Here is an 18536-nt window from a genome sequence, read left to right on the forward strand (position 1 = left end):
TGTGGATCTGCTTACCCTTCCGCAGCACCTGAGATCACCCCCAGTTTTTGGTAGGGTTCATGTTGCTTGGTATTTAGTTTTTTTCTATGTTGAAATTTGTGTACTGTTGTTTGTCTGTTGGTTTTTTTCTTTTTTAGCCATGGCGATGTCAGTTTATTTTCGACTAATGAGTGTTAATGTCCCTTTGGTATCTTTCGCCTCTCTAGCAGGAGGTTTGGCTAGCCATAAAACCAGGCTCAACCCACCATTTTTTCTTAAAATGTCCTGTACCAAGTCAGGAATATGACAGTTGTTATCAAATAGTCTGTTTCTATGTATTTTGGCGTTTGTTTTTGTTGCAGATCAGTGTTTCTGTTGTTCCGTTGTTTTCCTCTTATAGTTGATGTGTTTCCCTTGGTTTTGGTTTGTGACCAGGATTTGTTTTCGCTTAATTGTTTTATGACTATTGAACAGCGGTATACTTTTGTTGCCTTTATTTAGTAGGGAGAGCTTGTTATTCTGAACATTTTACTCTTTCAGAATTTCTCTATCAGTTGTGGTTTTTGTGATATGAGACTATAACTTGCATTTTACCCTTATGCTCTATTTTATGTGGCCATGTTGGTTGATTGACAACAAATTTAAAACTAGATACCCTGAGGATCATTCATTCCAAGTTTGGTTGAAATTGAATCAGCTTATCAGAGAAGATCTTTAAAAAGTTTAGGACAGATGATGTTGGAATCCACATGATAGCAATAGCTTACCTGACCCTTACAGTACAAGCATCCATCCATCCTAGTGGCAATTTGATTCTGTGTTAACAACTGAAACTTATCCAAACAGTTTATGACAAAACATTATCTCAGACTATTATCAACTGATAGTCACTGTAACTAATTTTGACAGTATATCTAACAGTTTACCTGGACTTTTAAATAGTGGACAGTCAAGTTTAAAGTTTCAAAAGACTTCCTATATCACTTACAATTGTTAACATCTATTTTGAGACAAGCTGACTGGGACAAACTGTCATTTTTTTTTGGTTTGTAGGCTAATGTAAGCATGTGTCCACTAAACACTTAACACACCCTTTCAGCAATACATATTAGAGAATTCTTAGGAAGCGACACAACATTACATTAAATATGTTTGTGATAACCTATAACTCATTTGTAATGGGAAGTCTAAACTCTTGAATTAAGCTACCTGTAGTTATGAATTCTGACTAACAAATAACAAAATATTTTACCATGTAAAAGAACATTTATTGATCTGTGAAATATTTGCACATGCATGTAAATGGTAAAATAAGGCACATTCAAATTACAGATTTCGATATAAAGTAAATCTATATGGTCATTTAAAATTATACTATAGAACACTTGTCATGACAATCTGTTAATGACATTTAAACATCAGTCGTTTGGATAAATTAAAAATTTGAATACAAAGTGAAGTGTATTCTTGAATTTTTAAGATAAAAAAAATGTAAGTTTTCAGGAAAGACTGATAGTATAATCCAAAACTTTCTCTGAATCATTTAAAAATAGCTGAGTCAATTAATCTCTGTATATTGTTAGTAAAATTATCCAACAAAAAAACATATCATAATATAACAATAAAGCTAAGAAATGAATTTTTTTTTCAATAAAAAAAATGGAAAGTATTAAACTGCTCATTAACTCTGTACATACTCACTTTTACCCTTTCAACAATTAATCATAACAAATTCTAAAAGAATGTCATTAGAGACAATACCAAAATTAAATCTTTTTTAATTTGTATTTAAAAGATATAAATTCCTTGATGAAGTAATTTTTCACAATATTCTTAATGGGTTCAATTCTGTCAAAATTTTAAAAATTATCTTATTTCAAATGATGCATGTAACAATTCATGCAAAATTCTGTATGTATTGAAACATTCTAGCTTCATCTCTTCTTTTCAATTTATTTAGTGAATGTAAAAATTGTAATGGGTATTGTTCATTTAGACCAAAAAAAGGCTTAATATGGAGAAAAATTATCTATTTGAGTAGATACAAAAACTATTTTTAATAATCAGTCGCAAACAAGTTTTCAAATTTAACAAAATCTTCACAATATCAAGATCACAAAGCGTATCACACATTAAATAAAGCATCTGACATTGTACTAAGCAGCAACAGAGATCACATGTTTAAAGAATGACATATCACAACCAGCAACTTCATACCAAAAAAATTATTCAACTAAATTTTGAGGAAGGTTATGTTTTCTAAACTAAACAAAAAAGCTCCCAATCTTTATCTGAGAATTTGTACCTATACCAAGATATCTGAACCTTTAGAAAACATTATAAAATAATTAATATTAGAAAATTAACAATTTAAGAAAAAATTAAAAAAAAAAAAATGCTACATTATAGAATTTTTTTTGCTTGATTAATAAGATCTTTCTTGGAGGTAGTATTCTAAAGTTAAAGTTAATTTTGTAACATTATCTAAAAACAAATAAAACTATTACATCTGTGTACTAAAAAATTCTTCATCAATGTTCTTTTATCAACAATAAATTAAAACAAAATTCATTCTAACAATGAAAAATAAAACTGGTGAAATATTACTATGACATATTCTTTCCCACGTTATGTAACGTTATACATTTTTCCAGTGCTAAATTATTAATAATAAAAACTTATATAACCACCTACAAAAGGATAAACTAAATGATTCTTTATAAATATGACAAACTATCACGAGCTTCTCATGACATATAGTACTGAACTGGCAGGTAAAAATTCCATATTACTGAACAGGAGCAACAAGTGTAAGAATTGTTATGTTAAGAGAAGTTTCAAATAGTGTTCTCATCATTTTTAAAGTTTTGACTTACAATAAAAGAGTTATTGCACAAATATTCTTGTGACTATTATACCTTTTAGACAATTATTATAATCTGTATGTATCTGGCTGTACGTCGAAGATACTGATTCTGGCTTTTACTTAATATTGCAAATTTCCATAAAAATATAAAACTGCATATTGCACACTGCAAGTATAACACTCTTCGTTGGCAAATGATAAAACCAAATAAAGCTAATAAAATAACTAAGAAAACAGAAGGTAAATATAAATATACATATATGATAATAATAATAAAATTAATCATAAGTTTAAATATATTTTACATTATAACTACACAAAAAAGTTATGGCATTATGCATTGGATTTCTTGAATCATAAAAATTAAACAATTATATACATACAAAAATATATGGAATTATGACAAATTATAATAATTATTTATCAGAGACAAGATATGATAAATCTCGTATATAAAAGATATGATGACAGATAGTTGTGGAATTCTGAGAAAAATACAAAAATATGTATTTCACGATATGTTTAAAATATTCTTAACAATGCATTGCCATTAAAAAATTTGGCAGTACAAAACAACAAATATTTACATTAAAAAAAAAAAAATTCTGGAATGATATTTTTGTCTGCATAGAATTTATCTGGATGGATTAGTTTGTTGAAAGGCAATAATAATCACATAACATCAAGGAGAAATCACAATTCTTAGATAAAAAACAAAGGAAAATGCAGTTTTAGAATGATTTTCACTGCATGCATGTGTCAAGATCATGTGTCTCCTCTTATGAAATTTGTTCAAAATTATGCAAAAACTTGTAAGACCATAAAATTTGAATATGAGTTTAATAAAGCAGCAATTTATCCATTCAAGAGAGTAAAATAACATCATTAACAAACATTTATTTATAGTAAATCTAACCAAAATTAGCAATTTTTTTACATAGCATTTACTAAGATTGAATAGAAACAAAAGATTTAAAACCTTATAAAAAATCATATAAGTATCATTTGGAAAAAAATATCAATAACCACAAAATATTTTTAGGAATGGCTTTTATTCTATCTTATTATTAAGAAATGCAAGAGAAACAAGTTTAGCAGTTTTTTTTAATTTTGCACTAAATTTTAAAGTGGAGAGCAACATGAAAGAAATCAAAGCATGTAAGCAGAGTAAAGCAATTGCCACCAAGTCAATGTTTTTGTGACTTTAACATTGTAGTTTCATTTTTATCTAAAAGAATTACACCTGACAGGAGACTATATAACAACATATTATTATTATTCACCTGACAGGTTATTGTTGTATGATCATCTAAAGGAGGATAAAACATTCTTAACATCTCATGATTATACACTTCAGGAGAGGATAAACCATAAAAAAATGCTCTGCTGGGGCGCAGCTTGATATGACCCCAGAGGTCGAACCCTAAACAGTTGGGGCAAGTATGGACACAACATTCAAGCTTGATACAGCACTGAATTTGGATTGTAATTAAATATTTGACACAGCATAGGTTTCTGACACAGAATGAGAGTGGTCCAAGAACTTAAAATTTTTTAATTTACCTATTCAAACCATATCATTATTATTTGCTTTTATATATAAATCAGAAATAACCAATTTAAAATGGAAAATTTTAAAGAAAAAAAAAGGAAAAAAAAATCCCTCCCCCCATATGTTTTGAATCCCCTTTTGATTCATCACCCCCAAACTCAATCCCAGCCTTCCCTTTGTGGTATGGTACCTTGCAGTACAATTTCAGAGAGATCCATACACTTGAACACAAGTTATTGTCTGGAAACTAGAAAAATGCTTGTTTTTTTGCCCCTTTTTGGCCCCAAATTCCTAAACGTTTAGGGCAATTACCCCCAATCTCAAACCCAGCTTTCCCTTTGTGATATGGAACCTTGCAGTACAATTTCATAAACATCCATACACTTACACACAAGTTATTGTCCTGAAACTAGAAAAATGCTTGTTTTTTTGCCCTTTAATGGCCCCTAATTACTTAAATTTTGAGGGAATTACCCCCAAAATCAATCCCAGCCTTCCCTTTGTAGTATGGTACCTTGCAGTACAATTTCAGAGAGATCCATACACTCGAACACAAGTTATTGTCTGGAAACTAGAAAAATGCTTATTTTTGGCCCCTTATTCCTAAACTTTTTGGGCAATTACCCCCAAACTCAATTCCAGCTTTCCCTATGTGATATGGAACCTTGCAGTACAATTTCATAAACATCCATACACTTACACACAAGTTATTGTCCTGAAACTAGAAAAATGCTTGTTTTTTTGCCCTTTAATGGCCCCTAATTACTTAAATTTTGAGGGAATTACCCCCAAAATCAATCCCAGCCTTCCCTTTGTAGTATGGTACCTTGCAGTACAATTTCAGAGAGATCCATACACTCGAACACAAGTTATTGTCTGGAAACTAGAAAAATGCTTATTTTTGGCCCCTTATTCCTAAACTTTTTGGGCAATTACCCCCAAACTCAATTCCAGCTTTCCCTATGTGATATGGAACCTTGTAGTACAATTTCATAAAGATCCATATACTTACACACAAGTTATTGTCATGAAACTAGAAAAATGCTTGTTTTTTGCCCCTTTTTGGCCCCTAATTCCTAAAATTTGGAGGCAATTACCCCCAAAATCAATGCCAGCATTCCCTTTGTGATATGGAACCTTGTGATACAATGTCAGAGAGATCCATAGACTCACACACAAGTTATTGTCATGAAACTAGAAAAATGCTTGTTTTTTGCCCCTTTTTGGCCCCTAATTCCTAAAATTTGGAGGCAATTACCCCCAAAATCAATCCCAGCACTCCCTTTGTGATATGGAACCTTGTGGTACAATGTCAGAGAGATCCATACACTTACATACAAGTTATGTCTGGAAGTTAAAAAAATGCTTATTTTTGGCCCCTAATTCCTTAACTGTTGGTACCATAACCCCCAAAATCAATCCCCACCTTCCTTTTGTGGTATTGAACCTTATGGTAAAATTTCATTGAGATCCATTCACTTAAACTAAAGTTAGAGTGCGAAAACTACTGTGTCTTCGGACAACGACGCCGGACGACGACGACGCCAACATCATACCAATATATGACCACAAAAATTTGTTTGCGGTCGTATAAAAATGCCTTCCCTTTTCCTATGGTATAGTGTGTTTTTGATAATATAACATAAAGCATGTATTACATACATTATGAAGTAGCAAATAAATTGCTATGAATTTGCATAAAAGTACAAATCAAGTCAAAAAAGCTGATATACATTCCTGAATTTATTGAATCGTTTTTTTTCTACAAGTGCAGAAGTGATACATTTTCATGTAACTTTCCCTTTTGGAATATGCTATATAGCTCTACCACTATACATCTGTATGGTTGTAAAATTTCAACACTTATGACCAAACAGTGATCAAAACCTATTATATTTCTCTTTTCTTCACGACAGCAAAATGATATGTCAATTTTAAAGAACTGATTGTCAAAAAGATTATGAACCCCAAATAAACCAGTCATCCCTGAGAACCTGGCTGTAAAGAGAACAATTGAGCAGGAAAAGATATGGAATGCTTATTATGCAAAATTATTTGGCTCATAAATCTTCTTTTATCAATACTATTTATCATTATTATGCAGCTCAATAATACTTGTCTAAGAATCTTTGAAAAACTTGACATATGGAATGAAAAGCCTGTCTGATGGTTTGAAAGAGAATAGGTAGAGTTTAGATACGTTTCAATTTTGTGTACCTTCAAAAACAGATTCATTGTCAATAAAAAATCTTTCTATTTAGACTTACAAATATATATCTTCTATGTCGAAAATAAAGGTTTTCTGTATTGATAAAATATAAATTGGACCTCAAACAAAACAAGTCATTTATTTCTCCAAGCAATTTTTGAAGAAACTTGCATTAAACACCTAAATAATAATAACCCAACATGTATTCAATAGGAAAAGCAAAAATTTACACTAACACAACAAAAAATATTCAAAATAATTTACACGTAATTTTGATATTGTTTTCGCAAAAAAATTGTATGACAATTTGCAATGTTTAATCATAAAATCACCAAAAAAACATTTTTCCCCATGATTTGATTGAAATTTGATGACCAATTATCAAATCTCTTTGAGTTAGACATAACAATCTGTTTATATCAATTATATAATACACTAATCTGGTTATTGTTATCATATAATAAATTTAGTTATAAAAATAAAACAATGTAGGCTGGTAATTTTGTCCGTCCTATTTGTCCATGAAGTTAATGAAAAGAACAGACATATTGGATAAACAAAATTATCAGACTTGACTGTATGTCTGGCAAGAATTGGTCATTGCATCTTAGACATAAAAATCTATTATTATGGATGCCATTTTCAAAAATATACATATTGCAAAAACAATATTATCCAATAAACATGCGTCATGTCTTTTTTAATGAGGAATTTTTTGTTGGCATTTCACTTTAAAGAGGGACATATGTGATGCCATGTTAGCACAATAGGAAGATAAGATGATATCAATCTAGAAACAATGATATGATTATGAGGACACTGTACACAAGACTGGAATGGACTAGTTTGGAAATGTTCCCCTCCACAGGTATAAACTAGTTGAAACTGTGTCTGTTTCTCTCATACTACCAATACATAGATCTGAAAAGTACATTAGAATTTTTTTTATTTTTCATTATGAAAAATATACTTAGTAAAAAATGTAGTACTCATTCTGTGAAGTTTGTGTATTCTATATACTATATAAAAAAAATCAATGCATTAAAGTTTTCATGGCCAACAAAAAACAATAGTTACAATCCAACTTTTGAATAAATGCATGATCTTCAGCAACCATATTTTCTTTTATCTAAAAGACAGCTATATTCAAATAAGTAAATCTGAGAAGAACTGAGACCATTAATAATCAATTTGCTACAAGTCATGTAACCTATCAACACTGTTGTTGATTTACTGTTTTATTGATATATATATATATCATACACATCATTTTGTAAATAAGTAAAACTTTGTACAGCTTCTATTGATATATATCATACACATCATTTTGTTAATAAGCAAAACATTGTACAGCTTAATAACTTTTTTATTATGACATTATAAAGTTGGACAGATAACGCAAAACTATTAAAATAAGGTTGAGTATTCCAAGGAAATCTTTTGTGCTTGTTGTCTCCATAAATATTAGCAGAAACAGAAGTCCATGTTTTGGTATGGGAAACCCCAAAGAAATACACATATCAGAAATAAACTTCATCAGCATAATTTCATGTCCTGTAGAAGAATCTGCACTAGTTTGTTGAATTCTGTAATGCTTTTTAGAAGTAGTTGAGTTTTAAAAAAGTGTGACACCCAAAAGTGCCATAACCCAAGACGACAAAAGTGATTCAGCTGCACTGTGTAAAATAACACAATAACATACATATTCTGATACTTCATAATATTTTCATAAGACCTTGTATGTTAAAAACTTGTCTTATAAGTTATTTTATATTCTATGAAAAATGTCTGTACCAGTTAAGGAGTATGACCATCAATCACAAATAGTTTTAATGACAATCATTTGAATAGCTGTGGTGTTATATAAATACTGTCATTTCAGTTCATTCTATTTTTAATATACAGGCATGTTTAGTACAATTGTTATTCCCTGTTTATGAGGGTCTGGATAAGAAAAATACAGAATAAATTGCAAAAATAAGAAAAGAAAATGGTCCAAAAATAAAGAATAGGGAATAATGGGGTGTTAAATTATAAAGAATAGAGAATAAAGTACAAAAAAAATAAAGGGAAAAATGGCATAAAAAATTTCAAAATACAGAAATGAAGACCCACCCCCCTCCTCCATCCAAATCATTATTTATAAGCATGATTAAAAATATCTTTTTCTTCCAAGTCTATACTGTACACGAAGAATACATAAATTAAGAGGAAAACTTGTCCTTTGTAGTGATTAAAATAAATAAGCTTTATTTAGAGTCGGCAAGGTATACAAACAGAGACAACATAAGCTCTAATGAGCTTTTAACCGACATAAGTTGATGTGACGTGATTGAAATTATGATACCACCTAATAATAATTTGTCTACAAAAACAAATAGGACGGGAGAGTTCATACTGATACCGTAACTGCTTTCAGCTATGATACATAAAATACTTATAAGAATTATTCTTTTACTTTTCACATAACAATCAAATAGAATATTTTTTTACTTTTAAATTCATCTATTATTACTACCTGTAAATGCTGTGATGTGATATTGTCATTTTGTGACAATACATCTACTTACACATTTTAATATTGGGGTTTTCTATATTTATTAGCAGGACCTCTCGCATCATCATCATAGCCATGTCCATTATAAGGAGGGGGTGCAGAGGGGTAACCGCCACTATTTCTGTGATCAGGATAACCTCCACTTTGTCTGTGATCGGAATAACGACTATTACGGTGATCTGGATAACCTCCTCGATGTTCAGGAGAATAGTAACCTTGATTAGGCACACCACCACCACCACCACTACTATGATTTCTGTCACGTTGCTGACCCACGCTAAAAAATTAAGATATTCTAACAACTACAAGCTTCCCCACAAAGACGCTGTCCATTAAATTTTACTAACTGGGTTATTTTTCAGTAGCTTCTTTTCTTTTAGTTAAATATATGGAAATATCAGTTCAAAAAAGAAAACAATATCCAGAAAAAATTTTCTTGTTGTTTTTTTTTTCAGAAAAAAGATGTCATTACTAAAGGCTGAGAATTTTCCAGTATTTTTATTCAAATGGACACGTCTTTAGTTGTTTTCAATTGAAGACATATTAAGCATCTATACGGTAACAATCAATACACTGCCATGCCAATATGATTACTTATTTTTCATTTTACTTGGAATCTGCATTCAATAACTGCTTTGCAGACCTTTTTCAAATATTTACTTATCAAGATCATTCATTTCAAAGCCAATGAATGTTTCCCTCTTATTTATTTTGTTTAAAAGTTACCCTTATATTCCATCAATATCTAAAACATCTGTTCTCAAAATTATTTTTTAGATTTAGAATAATATATATATATGAATATAAACAGAAATGGCATTCTAGAAGATATCCCAAAAACTTTCTTTTCTAATTGATATGGCATTGTATCGAAAAAAACCTGAACTTATAATTCCATCCATTTACCATCTATGATGACAATCACAAACACATTAATCTCAACAGAGGTTAGATTTTCTATTCCACCCAAACTGCTTGTTATAAAAGTAAAAACTAGTTTAATAAACCAAAATTTATATTTTTTTATTATTTCAGTAATCAGATAATAAAAGATTGCAACAATGTATTCAATTAGATAAAAAATTACTTTATTTTAATGTTAGATAAAAGGCATTTTAAATATTAAATTTGACTATTTTGAGAAGCAAAAAAAACTTATCCAACAAGAAGCAACTGCAGATATATATACTGACATTTGAATGACCTCATTTTGGATATTGTTGATAAATTAAATAAAATAAACTGTTGACACTGAGATATGTCACACCTGTCGGCATAAAAATCAGAAAGAAAAAGACAATCTGATGGACAGTAACATTGCTATTTAAAAGTCACCGGACCATGAAGAACTAGTGACAGAGCCTCCAATTGGTTGACAAAATGAGATGTACAGACAGCATTGTAACTTTATAAAAAATATCGTTTTCTATTGTAAGTAGTTCCTTTAAAACTGATTTTAGCAGAAAACATAACATTGAAAAATACTAATTGATTCAAAGTCTCCTTTTACCATGACCTAGGGAGCAGGGCCTTGAAATAGTCGTCAAACTGATATGTACTGATAGTAATGCAACTTCATACAAAATATCATTGATCTATCACAAGTAGTTCCTATCAATCTAACTGAAGCAGAAAACTTAACATTTAAAATTGCTAATTAATTCAAAGTCACTGGACCATGGCCTAGGGGACAGGGCCTCAAAATTGTCGCCAAACTGAAATGTACTGAAAGAAATGCAACTTCATACAAAATATCATTGATCTATCACAAGTAGTTCCTATCAAACTTACTTAAGCAGATACCTTAACATTTAGAATTGCTAATTAATTCAAAGTCACTGGACCATGGCCTAGGGGACAGGGCCTCAAAATTGTTGTCAAACTGAAATGTACTGATAGTAATGCAACTTCATTGATCTATTACAAGTAGTTCCTATCAAACTTACTTAGCAGAAAACTTAACATTTAAAATTGCTGATTAATTCAAAGTCACTGAACCATGACCTAGGGGGCAGGGCCTCAAAATAGTAGTCAAACTAATATGACCTGATAGTAATGCAACTTTATATTAAATATCAATGATCTATCACAAATAGTTCCTATCAAACTAACTTAAGCAAAAACTTAACAATTGTTGACGCCATTGTCGTCATTGTGGTCGCCAGAAAAGCAATCCCTATGTCTCGCTTTCCACAACTTTCTTTGCAGGTGAGACTAAAATTAAATTGAGGCAATTTTTGATAATTTTTTGCCTTTTTAATCCTCTTTAACAACGAGACCCTTCCCTGAATCCATTATTTTATTCCCAAAATTAACGACTTAAAAGTGAGTATCTACGGTAAATCAGCAATTTGGTAAAGAACTAGAGATACTTAAATTTTGACAGAAGGTCATGGTGATTCAGGTAATGACTTTATTACAACATTTTCAAAGCAAATTGTAGAATATCATTTTCATTGAACTGTATCTTAGATGAATGTTTGGTTTCGAAGTCAATGATGAGGGACATACATATGACAGTTACTTAGTCATAAACTTTGATCATTTTAAGAATATATTGAGCTAATGTAACTTTCTGTAACATTCATCATTTCAAAATATACTAAATCCTAACCCAGTCCATTTATCAAGTATTTTACATTCATAGGAGCTGTTAGTATACAAGCAGTCTTAGCAGATTGATCTGAACAATAAAATCTCTGTTGAGATATCAGTGTAAAAACAAAACATGAAGCATTCTATTTCAATACACCCGCAACAAAGCAAATAAAAATACTGAACAAATAGATGACAAATATAGATTTTGATGAATTAGTATTGAAGAATGTCAATGATAATTCAAATAAATTACTTATTAGATCGAGAAAACTGCTCAGTCATCAGGTGCATATATTTTTCTGAAAGAATAATGTGTATATTTAATTCTATGCCTTATTTCTTAATTTTTTTCTTCAATTTCTTGATATATCTTGAATATAAAAAACCAACAAAACTTAAAAGTTGCATTTAAGTCTATCTTCAAATAAATCTGACTAATTTAAGCAGACAGTTACTCAAATAAAGTGCATGCAAAAAATGATACAAAATAATCCACAAAAAATCCATTCTAACTTCCTGTAAGACTACATACCCTGTCAGTGGAATGTTGTCTGCTCCTGGTCCACCATATGCATCATAACCTTGACCTTGATACCTATCAATGTCACTGTAAATATAATTCATAGAATGAGGTCCTTGAATGAGTGGAAAATCATCAGAATAAAGGGCATACAAATATTGGTTGAATCATTTTATATATATAAATATATGCTAATGAAGCTGATAATATAAAGCAAGTCTATGGAAAGAAAACATCAGACTGTTCAACGTCATTTAATCTGTTGTATTATAAGTTCACTAAAATATATATGTTATTTGTCAGTATTTAAATTCCCAGACACACCAGTCACTCCTGGGAAGTATCAAAAGGGATCATTCAAGAGAGGTGACCTTTTAAAAAAGTGCCAACAAATTCCTATTTAGACATTGCCTGAGGCCGGGATCTGGGCAAATTGTTTTTGTGTTTTGTTTTCAATAAGTAGAGTTATCATTCATGCAAGCAGTGAAATAAAAAAAAATGGTGGAGTTATAAGTCAGTGATATGGTTTTCAAATGGAAACTGAAAGAGTGGAACAAACAGAAATCATGAATTCACCACCTGTTGCAAACAGGTTCCCATTCTCATTATGACTTTGGGTACTTAACACATACATTTTCGTCATGATTATATTGGTAGTTAAAAACATTTAAATGACCGTTGTTAAAAGTTGAAATGCAGATTTCGTGCCAAAATTAGATGACCGCTGACTCCAATAGACAGGTAATGGCTGGAAAGAGTTAAATTATATAGAAACTAGATTTGTCTGAATGACACAAATGACCCCGCTAACAAAAAAAGCTTGAAGCCATTTTTAGGAGTGGAAATATGAGAATGAAAGTCTGTTATTTTAACAAAAATTTGGGCACAAATCAGCAGAGCAGAACCAAATGTAGACTTATTCTGTAACACATTATAGTAGACTCACATACAAAAAATTTGTAAGGGTTCCGCAGAACCCAGTGTCTCGCCTACTTTTGCTGTTAATCGCAGGCTCAACAAAAATGAGGAAAAAAATTAATAAAAATATTCCTCTCTATACTATCTTTTGATTGTAAGTAGCTTCTGTCCAAGTTTGGTAAAAATCCAGGATAGTTTATGAATTTAATAAATGTTTTAAAAACTTAAACTGCAGACTGTATGTAATGTTAACTGGAAGAAAAACTAAGTCCATTTATAAGTAAAATACGGAAAAAAATGGAACAAAATTTCCTTCTAAATACTAGCTTTTAATCATAAACAAGCTTCTGTCCAAGTTTGGTAGAAATCCAGGATAGTTTAAGAAAGTTGTTAAAATTTTAAAAAATTTAACCACAGAGTGAATGTAATGTTAACTGGCAGAAAAACTAAGTCCATTTATAAGTAAAATACGGAAAAAATTGAATTTTTTTTTTACAAAATTTACTTCTGGATACTATCTTATGATCATAAACAAGCTTCTTCCCAAGTTTGGTAGAAATCCAGGATAGTTTAAGAAAGTTATTAAAATTTTAAAAACTTTAACCACAGAGTGAATGTAATGCTTCCTGGCAGAAAAACTAAGTCCATTTATAAGTAAAATACGGAAAAATGGATTTATTTTTTTACAAAATTTACTTCTAGATACTATCTTATGATCATAAACAAGCTTCTGTCCAAGTTTGGTACAAACCCAGGATAGTTTAAGAAAGTTATTAAAATTTTAAAAACTTTAACCACAGAGTGAATGTAAAATTTCCCGGCAGAAAAACTAAGTCCATTTATAAGTAAAATACGGAAAAAATGGAATTTTATTTTTACAAAATTTACTTCTGGATACTATCTTATGATCATAAACAAGCTTCTGTCCAAGTTTGGTAGAAATCCAGGATAGTTTAAGAAAGTTATTAAAATTTCAAAAACTTTAACCACAGAGTGAATATTTGTGGACGCCGCCGACGACAACAAGGACGACGACGGAATGTAGGATCGCTATGTCTCGCTTTTTCGACTGAAGTCGAAGGCTCGACAAAAATCAGCTCAATTTGTGAAAGCGTTTAGAAAAAGTCTGTATAACTGTTACTTTTACGAAATCCAAAGCCTGTAATTTTGGCAAAAATGTGAAGGTGTTTAGAAAAAAAGTCTGTATAACTGTTCTTGCGGAATGAAGGAAAGACAGATAATGGTAAAACTATATGGCCCCTACCACTTGTGGCCGGGCCATAAAATTGATTGGGCAGGTCTGGAAGTGACTGTTAGAGGCAGGTGACCATTGAAACAAGGTGACCATTGAGGCAGGTTTTACTGTACTGAAGACATTCAAAACTTACGGATTGTCAAATGTAGATTCCTCTTTATCCCTCGCCTTCAACATTTTTCTTGTTCTGTGGAAACCTGTATCATATGGTTCTTCTCTCTGGTACAGATTGGCAGTCAGAAGGGCAAATATAATAGCTGGTATAAAGAAGGCTAGCCCCCAGCCTAATCCAAACCATATGGAATTCTGTAAAACAAATACAAAAATTGCAAACTTGCATAAAATGTTTCTAAAACAAAAATGTGTGAGTCTTCTGGAAGAAGACGTGGGTCAACAGCTGTCACCAAATATTAGAAGAAATGTCCATGTTTCGAAAAGGGAAACCTGAAAATCATTCAGATTAAATTTTAAAAAAGTGAGTGCATGACATGTGCAGACAGAAGAAAATGTGTTGAAATTTCTTTAAAGCTGTTTTTAAGGAGTTGCAGATTATCAAACTGATATCAGCAAGAATTGCCAAGTCCATGCTATTTGTTTCTTTTCTACATTGGCTAGAGGTATAGGGGGAGGGTTGAGATCTCACAAAACATGTTTAACCCCGCCACATTTTTGCACCTGTCCATAGTCAGGACCCTTTGGTCTTTGTTAGTCTTGCATGTTTTTTAATTTTAGTTCATTTATATGTTTTGGAGTTTAGTATGACGTCCATTTTCACTGAACTAGTACACAATTTTATTTAGGGGCCAGCTGAGGACCACCTCCGGGTGCAGGATTTTCTCGCTGCGTTGAAGACCCATTGGTGGCCTTCGGCTGTTGTCTGCTCTTTGGTCGGGTTGTTGTCTCTTTGACATATTCCCCATTTCCATTCTCAATTTTATTAGTAATAGAAACACTAAAAAATTTACTCAGTCGAGTAATTAAAATAGCAGGTGCACAACTTAATTTCCTGTAAAAGATTCTGTGAAAGTCTGGTTGAATTCTGTCAAGCCTTTTGTCAGGTGAAACAATAAATAATGCCATTTAAAATACCACACACTAAAAATAAAAAGTAACAACTATGAAACAAGAATAAGTGTCTATAGAACACCATGTCCCACTTGCACTTTCCTTTCATTTTCAGGACAGAATAGCAGACGAACCGAATAATGGACAGACAGAAGCACATCTTACTATCCTAGGTGGGGCATTAAAATGTTTGTTTGTTTACTGCAGTAAGATTGTACAAAATGAATTTCAGTCATGTTAGAAGAAAAAATCACAAAAAGTTATCATGAGACTAATTTTCATCATATATGACATTGTGCAAAATTTAAGAAGAACTGTTTATAACCACCATATATGGTGGTGAACAAATAAGACAAATGCTTCCACGAAGTAAAGTGCTAACATTCATTAATATACAAACAATATTCAGTTTAAATATTACAAGTATAAATCTGTAAGCAGTGTATATTACTTAATGTGATAGGTACCTTTAAAATAAATTTGCTGTCATTAGTATAACTTACCACAGGATCTAAAAATGTGACACAGAAAGCATCAGATAACTTCTGTACATTCTTATAGACTGGCTCACACTTTCCATATGATCTTATCTGTTAATAAATATAAAAAAATTTGTAAGGGTTCCGCGGAACCCAGTGTCTCGCCTACTTTTGGTGTTAATCGCAGGCTCAACAAAAATGAGGAAAAAAATTAATAAAAATATTCCCCTCTATACTATGTTTTGATTGTAAGTAGCTTCTGTCCAAGTTTGGTAAAAATCCAGGATAATTTATGAATCTAATAAATGTTTTAAAAACTTAAACTGCAGAATGTATGTAATGTTGACTGGAAGAAAAACTAAGTCCATTTATAAGTAAAATACAGAAAAAATGGAACAAAATTTTATCAAAATTTCCTTCTAGATACTAGCTTTTGATCATAAACAAGCTTCTGTCCAAGTGTGGTACAAATCCAGGATAGTTAAGAAAGTTATTAAAATTTCAAAAACTTTAACCACAGAGTGAATGTAATGTTTCCTGGCAGAAAAACTTAAGTCCATTTATAAGTAAAATACGGAAAAATGGATTTTTTTTTTACAAAATTTACTTCTGGATACTATCTTATGATCATAAACAAGCTTCTTTCCAAGTTTGGTAGAAATCTAGGATAGTTTAAGAAAGTTATTGAAATTTTAAAAACTTTAACCACAGAGTGAATGTAATGTTAACTGGCAGAAAAACTAAGTCCACTTACAAGTATAATACGGAAAAAATGGAATTTTTTTTTTACAAAATTTACTTTTGAATATAATCTTATGATCATAAACAAGCTTCTGTCCAAGTTTGGTAGAAATCCAGGATAGTTTAAGAAAACTTTAACCACAGAGTGAATATTTGTGGACGCCGCCGCCGACGACGCCGACGGAATGTAGGATCGCTATGTCTCGCTTTTTCGACAAAAGTCGAAGGCTCGACAAAAATAGTTTCATTTAAACAAATAATGATGAGTCATGGTAATAGTCCACAACGAATACAAATCAAGAATGACAGTATTTTTAATGATATCCTTAGAATAAAAAAGAAGAGGTAGGTGGAACAAAAGACAATTGGACTATTGACCAGGTGGAACATGGACAACCCCGTTAAAAATTAACTCATATAATCAACAAACAAAGTGCTCTAATGATGAGAATTAAGGTAAAAACCCAAAAGGTTCATACTGAAAGCATGAGAACACTTACATTTGATTTTTCACGAATACTTGTACATAACAATATTTAATGGACAAATTTCTTTAAAAATCTTAATTGTACCAATTTTACTGCACCAGACGCACATTTTGTCTCATTAGAGATGCTTGAGGTCAAAATAAAATCCAAAACCTTATACAAATGTTGAAGAGCTGATAAAACCAAAAAGGTGTTAAACTTGCATATCTATTTTAATTTGATCCCTCAAGAATCACCTGATTCAAATAATTATCATTATGTCAAAGTATTTGGTTTAAGACAATGTTAATTTATGTCATTTGTGCATTTATCGTGCAAAAAATCTACTTCTGCATATTGAGCAAAGGAATGAATAACTTAATTGGAATACTTTCCATATCACGGCTAAAAATAAAGTCATAAATGATACACTTAACATATTTCTGTAAATAGGGTTTATTATCGCTATTTTCTTAAATTTCCCTATGATCTTTTTGTGTGATCATTTTTCATATCAAGCTATTGACTAAGAATGGTTTTTCTCAGTTGAGGTGAGTGAGAGCACGACGACATTACCTAGTGATAAAAAAATTTATCTCTACTCTATCAACTCCAGGAAGTTTCTCGGCTGCCTCTCATCATCAAACATGGATGAAGATATTGATGATGAAAACCTCTCATATTAATTATATCAAAACCAAAAAGGAATACAAATATAATTACATAGACATAAATTAAGTGTCCTTGATAGAATTTGATAATGATAGTACCGGTAGTTTCCTTAAAATGGCTGCACAAATTTACATGCAATACTTATTCTTAAATTGCATGAACTATTTTTCTTTATTCAGAAAGCGTCTACTGCTATATCTGACATAACCATTGCATTATACAAATACAGGCAACAACATTTGTTAACATACATCTGTTTTGACTTTGTTCAACTGGTCTGAGACTGTGTTCACAAGCTTTTGTGAAGTGGCCACTAAACCCTGTAAGATAAGATAAAATAAAATTATATTTATCATACTCTAAAGAAATTCTACACAATCTGTGTCAAATCAGAAAGAACAGAAAAGGGTTTATATAGTATTTTTGAATGCTTCACTTAATTTGATGTCAAATTTTCTTTCTATAGTAAACAACAGAAAACATGTTTGATAGGGAATGAAATCATTAACATTATCTTGAATGGGATTCTTAGTGTATATTTCATCAATAAGATTTAATCACTTTATGACCTACTGACCCATATGATCAATGGCATTGGTTTAGACCTATTGATCCTTGTGATCTTTGGCATTGGTTCCAAATGACCCAATGCTATCAT

At 31.0% G+C, this 18536-nt stretch overlaps 1 protein-coding gene across 9 annotated transcripts in view; it reads right to left on the reverse strand.

Moving 5' to 3' along the window:
* Window positions 1–1225: 1225 nt before the first annotated feature.
* Window positions 1226–18536, reverse strand: part of LOC127710120 (prominin-1-A-like) — a 70172-nt gene continuing 52861 nt past the window's right edge. For 5 of the 9 annotated variants that reach the window (XM_052215864.1, XM_052215870.1, XM_052215869.1 and 2 more), the window contains 6 exons: window positions 18130–18198; window positions 16023–16109; window positions 14588–14760; window positions 12294–12368; window positions 9177–9440; window positions 1226–7527 (listed from right to left, as the gene is read on the reverse strand). In XM_052215864.1, the coding sequence (XP_052071824.1) occupies window positions 9182–9440; window positions 12294–12368; window positions 14588–14760; window positions 16023–16109; window positions 18130–18198 (663 nt within the window). In that variant the 3' untranslated portion in view covers window positions 1226–7527; window positions 9177–9181. Of the gene's footprint in view, window positions 7528–9176; window positions 9441–11998; window positions 12061–12293; window positions 12369–14587; window positions 14761–16022; window positions 16110–18129; window positions 18199–18536 lie in introns of those variants that run through there. The other 4 variants (XR_007985997.1, XR_007985998.1, XM_052215866.1 and 1 more) reach the window with 4 other exon arrangements.

Source organism: Mytilus californianus, unplaced genomic scaffold, assembly GCF_021869535.1.
Source record: "Mytilus californianus isolate M0D057914Y unplaced genomic scaffold, xbMytCali1.0.p SCAF_7, whole genome shotgun sequence".
NCBI lineage: Eukaryota > Metazoa > Mollusca > Bivalvia > Mytilida > Mytilidae > Mytilus > Mytilus californianus.